Source organism: Toxorhynchites rutilus, chromosome 2, assembly GCF_029784135.1.
Source record: "Toxorhynchites rutilus septentrionalis strain SRP chromosome 2, ASM2978413v1, whole genome shotgun sequence".
NCBI lineage: Eukaryota > Metazoa > Arthropoda > Insecta > Diptera > Culicidae > Toxorhynchites > Toxorhynchites rutilus.
The window spans coordinates 48,465,081-48,475,997 of NC_073745.1; the positions used below are offsets into that span (position 1 = coordinate 48,465,081).

A 10,917-nucleotide genomic window follows, 5' to 3' on the forward strand; every position below is an offset into this window, starting at 1 on the left:
CCATACTAAGCAGTTCAAACAATGCCATAGGTTAAATTCAAATTTGGTATCACAATATAAATATATGATATCTAGCGATAAGAATTAGTTTATACAGTGAGGTCAAAAATAATCGATTCACTACCATTGTTATTTTTCCATATTTGTGTACTATTTTCCATAGTGGGTGTTGTAATACTACTTTTTTTTTAAATGTTGCTATAATTGTAAATGAGGTTTATAACATATTCGTATTGAAATAAACCCCAGTCATTTTTGAAAATGATTGTTCTGTCATTAGTGTACTATTATTCTGTCACCCACCCTCAAAACACTAATTTATGCAAAAAATTTTGGAAATCAAGGACACTAAGAAATATTGGTTATGTAACTGTTTTTTTTTTTCTTGAATACGCTGTTCGCGGATATCGAAAAAGTCATATCACAGCTTCCAGTATAAGAGACTAGCACGCAAACAGGAAAAAGTGCTTGCAGTTGCAGTGTTTTTATAATTTTTGGCATTACTGTAAATGGGTTAAGATAAGTTACTGACGTTTTTGGAAATTCCCAGCCATTATTTGTTTTTGTTTTTTTTATTCGGGTACTTATCATTTTGATTATCTTAAGACTTTTATCAACGGAGTGACGGCGGACCTGCTCCCATTAATCACTCTTCTATATCGTATCGTTTGAGCTTACGATAAAAGATAATCCTCAGTCGAGTAAATATTTTGGTGATACAAGTCATTTCTTTATTGTCAGATTATCCAATTTTTCAATGGTTTTCAATGGTTTCATGTTTTCACGTCCTTCGGCAACATATCAAGGTAGCGAATTCAAAAATGGAAAAAAATTTACAACATCAAAAATCTCCATTTTCGAGCTCTTATTTCACAGTCACTTTCTGGTGGATTTTCGAAATTTTCGCATGTTGTTTACATATGCCCCTACCATTGCGAAGCCAGCTGTGCAAATCAGTCGCTCGAAATGCAGTGTACATGAGAGTGTACATAATATGGTTCTACATATCGATTGCTTCGTGAAATTTCAATACAATATGATGCATTGCAAAACGTTTAGGAAAAGTGTTTGTGTAACACTATCAGGTAGCAGTCATGCTGAAAATAACGTCAATGTCGAAGCAAATTATTTAAATCTTCAAATGCTAAAATCAATCGTCATAAATCATTGTTCGTGCATCAATCGAGAACGGAGAGTCCGATTTGAGCTGTTTATTATGCTATTAGTCAGCTGGCGTCGTGTTCTGTTAATTTAAAGCGAAAATGACAAAAGGTAAACTATACTATATACTTTTCATGACTTTTCCATGAAAAATGCATACACCATTCAACGACTAATCTCCACATTTATACTATCATCACTCGTTTGTACCACTGGCGGAGTGGACAAACAATACCCAACAATCAATCTTAACGGCCATCGAATTATTATAAAAGAGTTTAATAATGGAAATAATCGAAAATCAAATATCCTAACGTAATCCTACGTCAACTATGCCGTCGTGTCTCGGATACAACCCTGCTGTAACATTTTGTTCATTGAATCTTTTCATGTTCCATTCCGTCAACATTTAGTGTACGCTATTGTTAGATTGTGTAGCAAAAATTTCGTACGAATCGTTTATTGGATAAAAAATTAATATTATTTACAGACATAAAACATTCAGCAAACAAATGAAAAACTTTTACTGAAAAATAACTAAATTAAAATCAATTTCAGACCACAGAATTCTTCTACTGCAAATTATATGGCATTGAGCATAATCCAGTTGAAATGGGATGCCACACGGGCGTACACATCTGGAAATCCTACGCCACACGGAATTACCCACGATGCGATTCCGTGAACGGCACCACCGTGTACCAACGGACCACCTGAATCGCCCATGCATATTCCTTGACCATAAGGCGCCAGCGAACAAATGGTGTTATCATATACCATCACAGCATTACCACCTAGGCGAGCTCGACAATCCCCAAGACTTATAATATTTTTATACAAAAATTGGAGGTTGTCAGGCGAATGGAGATTTGCACCCAATTGTCCCCATCCCGAAGCGACTGCTGCGTATGCTGTATCAATGAATGCAGTTCCAAGAGGGATAGGTTGCGCCAAGTTATTGAAGGCGATCGTATAAACTGTTTGCAAAAGCGATACGTCATTTGCCATATAGTTACGGTTGAACAAATCATGATTCACGATACGAAAAACTTGATGCATGATACCACCACTGCTCAACAGGTGAGTTTCAACTACGACACGAGTATCGGCTACAGATCGTCCGAAAGTACAGTGAGCGGCCGACAGAACGTATCGACTGCTGATGATGGAACCACCACAAAAATGAACATTGAATGCTGACCGTAGTGACGCCTGGTAGGGGAACTGACCAGGCGCCGCGTTCGATCCTCCAACTATGCGTTCTTCGCCCTCGTTGGTACGGTTGGGGGGAAGTACTGGAACGAAATAGTCAGTAAAACATTCGGATGAACAACTACAATAGAGTTGAAACAATATTCTTACCATTGCCCAAAACTGCAAATGATCCGGCCACGACAAGTAGAAGACTCAAACGATGCATGTTTCCACTGACAGTTAATGAAGGTTACATGTCAAATCAATCATTTATATACAATGATTTCAATATGAAATTTTCAAAAAAAAAATTGAATGTCTAATGACGAAAGTAATATTTATCTAAATAATACTGCGCTATTTTCAGTATATGACGAAAGAACATTCCTGAGTTTTCAACTTTTTAACACAATCAAAACATTCCTAGAAATTAACAGCGATCTCAATTTTGATAGATTAAACACAAATCCTCGTTAGATAACACATAAATTCGCCACCACTCCTCCTGCGGCATATGGCGCAAATTCTGCAAGGTTATGTTTGACGTTACTCTTATTCACGTTGTTGAAAGCACAAGCTGCTTTCCTCTTCGTTTGTTACAAATACTCATAATAAGCTCTCACCAGCAAATTCCCCACGAGTGATCTCATCTAGAGTTCCATTGCATCGAAAAACAATTCCGACATTGTATAACGATTGTAGTAATTCAGCACAACCTCAAAACAACTGTTTGTTCCCCATGTTCCCCGGCTGATCATTGTCCTCGTGTCAGTGTGCAAACGGTCTCTAAACTGTGCCGTACATGATGGCCATCCGACCGTTTTGGGGCCACAGCCATAAACATATAAAAAGCACAGAAATAACCGCAACGAAATTTGTAACAAGACAATCGGACTAAACTCAAGCGAAGAAAGACTAGGACTAGAGATTTCCAACTCTTAGCATTGAATTGCTATTTTCACAACTCTCTCTGCTGAAAAGCTTCGATGGTGCGATCGTTCTAAGGTGGCAATGCAAACTAACAGAAGTACCTTAACGTTATAAAGGTACACATGAAAAGTGACCTAATGCTTATCATTTAGTTTATTTTGAATTCAGCTGTATATCAGCTCATGTTTTCTAGAACGGTATGATAGTTATATTATTTTAGTGGCTTGAAGGTTTTTACCAGAGCCCACCATTTTTAATAAGATTTTTCATAATGTTTTGGACACCTGTTCAATTGATGCATCTACTCACTCCAGTGTCCAGTTGTTTTTGAATTGTTTGGGATATACGACTTCTTCGTTCATCTTTCGAAATTCCCTATCTTCAGAGACCAAAATTGCCAAATTGCATTCTATTAAGAAATGATTGAGATATGAGCGTTCGGAATCTTTTATTATTATTCAGCAATTCCAAATAAAATCGACAAATGACAAAACATGAGTATTTTTGAATGAAAGTTTGTATTCCGTTTGGGTTGGAGGAAATATGAGTTTTCCACAGCAATTGGGAATTTTTTGACTCAATTGTAGCGTTTGAAAATGGCGTATCGATTTTAGTAAGAGAAATCTTTGATAATTTACTATGAGTTGTATCGAAACAGTGTTATAGAGTTATAGAGTATTGAAGTTAAAATCTGAAAAAAATTTACACTGAAAAAAAATTACTCTTTTTTTCATTTACAAAAAACTTTAATTTGTAATATCTGTAATATATCTTTTTTGTTTTTTTTTAAGTTTTTTCATATGTGAAACAAGTCATGTAGAAAATTTAAAAAATAGTCCATGATGGTTAAACTATTTTTGACAAACTTTGTAAAACATCGATTTTTTGTATGTTAACAATCATTTTTAACCACAAATTATGGATCCAGATGTGATTTCAAATAAAAAAGTTATCTATATAAATAAAAATGTAAGGCAAAATCTGTTGGTAAGCGGAAAACCCGAAGAAGGGATGGTCCGATTTTAGCATTCTTCATTTTGTTGTATTCGTCCCTTCCCCGTAGATCAATATAGTGGAGAGAAAATCGGAAAATGTTCGAAAAATCCTAAAAGGAAGGTCGGAAAATTCGGAAAATTGAATTCCCACATGTTCGAAAATTACATCATAATAAGCGTTGTTAGTCCATTCGATATTTGCGCTATCGAAATTGATCTTTGTTCGTAAGTGGAAATGGATTATCAGGCGAAATAACGCAATTTCATATCTTATATCTATCTATATAAATATAAATGTAAAGCAAAATCTGTTGATAAGCGGAAAACCCGAGGAAGGGATGGTCCGATTTTAGCCTTCTTTATTTTGTGGTATTCGTCTCTTCCCGTAGATCAATATAGTGGAGATAAAAATCGGAAAATTTTCTAAAAACTCTGAAAGAAGGTCGGTTGTTGTCCATTCGATGTTTGCGCTATCGAAATTGATCTTTGTTCGTAAGTGGAAATGTATTTTCAGGCAAAATAACGCATTTCCATATCTTATATCTATATATATATAAATGGATTTCCGTCTGTCTGTCTGTCTGATTCCTATGGACTCGGAAAGTGACAAGTGATTTCAGTCCATTTGATGTTTGCGCTAGCGAAAATGAAATAAAACACAATTTTCTGCATAACTCGAAAACTTATCAATCAAATGGTGCCAAATTTGAGATGTGAAGGTTTTTGAATATGGGATATGTTTATAGGGGGGGAAGGGGAAGGGGGTCCCTTGAAAATAATACACATAATACACATAATACACCAAACACGACAATTATTTTTTTTTAATGTGATAAAACGCACTCCTATATCTTCTTCTATCTATGTAAACAAAAATAGATCACCGAATGTGTTGATAAGAGCAAAACTTGAGAAAGAAATTGTCCGATTTAGGTCTGTCTTTATTATATCATATTTTTGTATCAAATATTTCTTCCATGTAACGGTGAAACATGTTATTTGCAAGTGGTTGAAAAATCTTGAACGTGGATTGTGTCTGAAAATAATCTTATATTATATATAACGCCATCCCTGTTATAGTGCTTTTTTGCAAAGTTCTCGATCAAAAATATTTTGTTATTGTTATTTTAGAATCTTAGAACGATTACCTATCATTTGGTTCCGGTTGAGCAATTGAATTAAAGGGCTAAAATCGAAACAAATGTAATTAGTAGTGTGTTGCTTCGCCTTTCTTCACAATAACCTCTTGCAGCCTCCTTGGTATAGACTGAATGAGGTATTTTACCGTGTTCGGAGTAATTTTAGCCCACTCGTTGATGATCGTTTTTTTCAGCTGTCCAGCAGTTTCAAATTTCTTACCCTGTGCAAATACATTTGCTGACGAAATTCCCCAAGCATTCTCAATGGGATTTAAGTCCGGACTACACGGTGGCCAATCAAGAACAGGAATGTTATGGGCCGTTAGAAAGTTTTTGGTGTTACTTGCTGCATGACATAAAGCGTTATCTTGCTGAAAAATAGCATTTTCGTCCATAACGTCTTCCATAAAAGGAATCAAAACCTCCTCCAGAAGTTCGCAGTACTTCTCGGAATTCATTCTTGTTGATACGAAGCAGATTGGAGTTTTCCCATCGTCACTGATCCTGCCCAAACCATTACGGTTCCTCCTCCGAAATTGCGAGATTCTCTTGTTGGTTTTTTCTTCCGTTTATCTTGCCAACAGTCAGCAGAACCGTCAGGACCGTCCAAATTAAACTTTTTCTCATCGCTGAAAACCACTCTAGACCACTCTTCATCCCAGAATTGGAATTTCTCGACGAAATTCAGTCGTGCCTTCTTATGCCGAGGAAGCCGAGGAATGCCGAGTTCTGTACGAAAGATTCGCATCGGAGTTTAGAACTTGACGGATACGACGACTGGTTACTGGAATATTCATTTCAGCTTTTATTTTTGCTGATGAAAGTTTAGACTCAACAGCGAGGCGCTTGATATGTCGTTTGTCCCTATCTGTTAAGCGAGGACGTCGACGGAGAACAGAAGGGTGAGTTTAATCTGTGAATGAGTATTGTTGAACGAATTTCTATGCGATTTTGTCCATACCTGACTACAAACGGTCCCGTTGTTAACAGTAGAGATCTGAATTTAATGTTTAGTTATGAGATAGCAACTCATAATAAACGATTCCTTCCAAGTCCCACCAAATACACAGTTAAACCTTCCTGGCCGTTAGTCTTGGTTTGGACACCGTTTGAGCTGCTTCACCACGCCTCGATCTTGTTCACACAATATTATCATATGTGAACCATTGCTCATCCCCAGACACTATTCGTTTAAGAAATGGGTCGATTTCATTTCGTTTGGCTCAGGCTTTGCAGATGAGAATTCGATCCATCATGTTTTCTGGTGATAATTGATTGGCACCCAAACATCGAACTTCTTTTTGAATCCAATTTTTCCGAAAATGGTTTAAAACTGTTCTATGTTCGATCTTGAGATACTGGGAGATGTTGCGATTGCTAACATGCCGCTCAACTTCGATTATTTCTGGAATTCTATCGACAATCAACATAATGAATTTCTTTTTTCCCAACCTAATATTACATGAAAAAAATTCGATTGTTTTCAAAAATGCGTGTATTTCAATAAAATAAAAAGATCGATTCCATATTTAGGCCTCAAAGGTTCCCACACTGTAGATTATCTAGCATTGTTCATAATCCAGTTTACATGGGACGATACACGGGCGTATACATCTGGAAAACCTCGACCACAAGGAATTACCCACGATGCGATTCCGTGGACGGCCCCATTGAATGTCAACGGACCACCGGAATCTCCCATGCATATACCTTGACCAGCAGGTGCCAGTGAACAAATGGTGTTGGTGTGTACAAACGCGGCATTGCCACCATGGCGACTGCGGCAATCCGCGAGGCTGATAATATTTTTGCGCAAAAATTGAAGGTTGTTTGGTATACCGGTATTCGCTCCAAGTTGTCCCCATCCGGAAATTACTGCTCCAGATGCTGTGTTAATGTTTGCATTTCCAAGGGGGATAGAACGCACCAAATTATTGAAGGCGATCGTAGAAGCTGTTTGCACAACACAGATGTCATTCGTCAGAGAGTTACCGTTGTACTGTGCATGATTTACGATACGAGAGACTTGATGCATGATACCACCACTGTTCAACAGATGAGTTCCAACTACGACGCGAGTGTTGGCCAGAGTACGTCCGACAGTACAATGGGCAGCCGACAGAACCCATCGATTGCTGATGATGGAACCACCACAGAAATGGGAATTGGCTGCTGAACGTAATGACACCTGGTACGGGAATTGACCGGACGCCGCGTTCGAACCTCCAACTATGCGTTGCTCGCCCTCGATGAACTCTAGCGGTAGCACTATAACGGAATAGTCAGTATAAGGTTTCAGACCCACAGCTACAATATTTTTGAATCAATTCTCTTACCATTGCCCAGGACTGCAACTGCTCCGGCCACAACAAGTAGGAGACTCAAACGATACATGTTTCGACTGACAACTAACGTACCCTCCATTTCAAAGCAACCATTTATATATGGTAGTTTTCGGAAAATTTTATATTCTTCATAAATAAGTGAAAAACAACATACCAACGCTATCTCCTATGTCAGAGTATATATTTAATCATTATTTAACTACGCCTTTTTAAGGACGTGACATCTTTGATATTTTATAAGTTCACGTATCATGTACGACATTCTTAAGCCTTTTCAACTTTATCACAATCAAAACATACCCCCAGATATTAACGGCGATCTCGATTTCGATAGATTAAAAACACAAATCCGTGGTAGATAACATATAAAACCGCCCCCATTTCCTCTGCGGCGTGATATCGCGAATTCTGCAAGGCTATGTTTGGCATCACTCTTATTCACGTTGTTGACAGAACAAGCTGCCTTTCTCAGTTCCGTTGAATTTCGCATCCGAAAGTGGTCAATTTTTATTCAAAAAATTTGTGTTTGAAAATTCAGTTTCAAACAACGTCGTTAGAATAAGTGTGATAACCTTACGGAAGACATCTTCTTCTGACACGTTAGAATCAACTGAACGACTCAACTTGATTACCATATTTAGATGATCTACTCTACCAATTGGATGTTCCGCGCGCGAATTACAGTGAAGAAGTGAACTTGAATTTGCACAACGATAGTTCTGAATCTAGGGTTGGCGATCTTTAGGAAAAGATCGATCTTAATGGATCGATTTTAAACGGCGTAAAGATCGATTCACTGATTAAATCGGTACCAAAGAATCGATATTTGCTGAATCGATCTTCTGAAAATCGAATGTCTTTTTTCCAATTTACTTGTTGTATAAAAGTGTTATCTTTTGTTTAAACATGGAATAAACATTTCACATTTCTTTTCAATCATCAATGGCATTCCATTTTGATTCTCAGTATGAAGGTCACAAAAAACCATGAAAGCCCAGAAAAATGTATCTTCCAGGGCATTCATCTTGAACCGTTATGGAGTTATTTAATTAAATAAATTAATTGAGAATGACGATTTTCATGCCAACTCGACTGGCCGTTGGCAGCACTCAGCATCTCAGATAGTAGTGAAACGTTGTGGGTGTAAAGACATGGGTCATTTAAGCAACTTTGCATACTTGAAATATTCGAAAAATAATTAGAATACTTTTTGGAAAAAGCAAATTTTTTTTTCTTAATTTTTTTACAAAAATTTATAACATAAAAACTATGATACCTACAAAATTCTTGTCAAAAGATGAAATGTAGGAAAGTGTTTATATATTCACAAAAAAATACCAAAAATTTTTTGAAAACAAACTTCGCTGAAAAAAAAGTTATTTAAAAAATTGAAATTCGTTTTTCTCAAAAACGTATTGTTATAAAATTCCCAAAAATTGTTTTTGAATAGCCCTTAAAATTTCCAACAAGTTGTCCATACATCGGAAGATGAGCACTTTTACAGGGAAAAAGTTTTAAATACAACTAATCCTAATTTTGTTTAAAGTGAAGATAGCGATAAAGTGTACTCGACAAAATTTTAGATCTTATTAAAATAAGAACTTTTGTCAAAGATGTCAACTTTGTATCTGTTATAGTTTTTGGAATATAAGTCATTTTTGCATGCAAACTTCTGAAAAAAATAATGTTTTTCTCGTAACATTTTTGTGTGCAAATTCTCACGTTTGACATGTTCTTGGCATGTTTCTGAATAGAGAAAAGTTAGCAGAATTGCGATTATTTATACATAAAAATGTTACGAATTAAACATTGATAGTATTTTTTCAAAGAAATAAATGAAAAAGTTGTTGTCCGATAAACTTTTTCCATGTAAATGTGCTTAGCTTCCGATGTATGGGTGACTTGTTGTAAACTCAAAGGGCTATTTATATAAAAAAAAATTCAGATTTTTAAAAACACATGTTTTCGAGAAAAAATAATTTTAATTTTCAAAATATTTTATTTTTAATAAAAAAAATTTCCAAAACTTTTTGTGAATGAGGATTTTTCGAAAAAAAATTGAAAAAACTCAAGATTTAAAAAAAAACCCACAAAAAAATCTTTCAAACCTACAACATTTTAGTCAAAGAATGGAATGTAGGAAATTATTTTGGTTTTCATTAAAAATTATCAAAAAAATTTTTGGAAAAAAATTTCATTGAAAAAAAATATTTTGAAAATCAAAACTCATTTTTCTCGAAAACATATGCTTTCAAAATTCGAAAAGAAATAGATATAAATAGCCCTTGAAATTTCCAAAAAGTTTTCCATACATCGGACGATGAGCACATTTACATGGAAAAAGTTTTTCGAACAACAACTTTTTCATGTTTTTCTTTGAAGAAATGCTATTAATGTTCAATTCGTAACATTTTTTTGTATAAATTATCGCATTTTAAATGCTCTGCTAACTTTTCTCCATTTAGAAACATGTCAAGAACATTTCAAACGTGAGAATTTACACACAAAAATGTTATGAGCAAAACAATATTTATTTTCAGGAGTCTTCATACAAAAATGACAAATATTCCAAAAACTATAAAAGATAGAAAGGTGACGTCTTCGATAAAAATTTACATTTTAAGAAAATCTAAAACATTGTCCAATAAACTATATCGCTATCTTGACTTTAAACAAAATTATGATAAGTTGTATTTTTGTAAAAACATGAAAACATGTAAAAACATGAAAAAGTTGTTGTTCGAAAAACTTTTTCCCTGTAAAAGTGCCCATCTTCCGATGTATGGACAACTTGTTGGAAATTATAAGGGTTATACATATATACATGTTTGGGAATTTAAAAAAAATACGTTTTTGAGTAAAAATGAATTTTAATTTTTAAAATAACTTTTTTGTCAGCGAAATTTTTATCCAAAATTTTTTTGGTGATTTTTTGTGAAATTTAAACAATTTCCTACAATTCATCCTTTGACAAGAATTTTTTAGGTTTCATAGTTTTCAAGTTACAAATTTTTGTAAAAAATTAAGAAAAAAGATAGGCTTTTTCCAAATAGTAGTCTAATTTTTTTTCGAATATTTCGAGTATGCAAAGTTGCTTAAATAACCCATGTCTTTACACCCACAACGTTTCACTACTATCTGAAATGATGCTGC

General features: G+C 35.0%; 2 protein-coding genes across 2 annotated transcripts; both read right to left on the reverse strand.

Annotated features, from left to right (window-relative positions):
- Positions 1–1,743: 1,743 nt before the first annotated feature.
- On the reverse strand, positions 1,744–2,581 carry LOC129769167 (chymotrypsin-2-like). Its single transcript, XM_055771254.1, has 2 exons — positions 2,524–2,581; positions 1,744–2,456 (listed from the first exon to the last, which is right to left on the reverse strand). Exons 1-2 carry the CDS (start codon positions 2,579–2,581, stop codon positions 1,744–1,746), a joined length of 771 nt encoding a protein of 256 aa, XP_055627229.1.
- Positions 2,582–6,896: 4,315 nt separating this feature from the next.
- Positions 6,897–7,913, reverse strand: LOC129768598 (chymotrypsin-2-like). Its single transcript, XM_055770343.1, has 2 exons — positions 7,756–7,913; positions 6,897–7,687 (listed from the first exon to the last, which is right to left on the reverse strand). Exons 1-2 carry the CDS (start codon positions 7,841–7,843, stop codon positions 6,978–6,980), a joined length of 798 nt encoding a protein of 265 aa, XP_055626318.1. The 5' UTR covers positions 7,844–7,913; the 3' UTR covers positions 6,897–6,977.
- Positions 7,914–10,917: the final 3,004 nt, after the last annotated feature.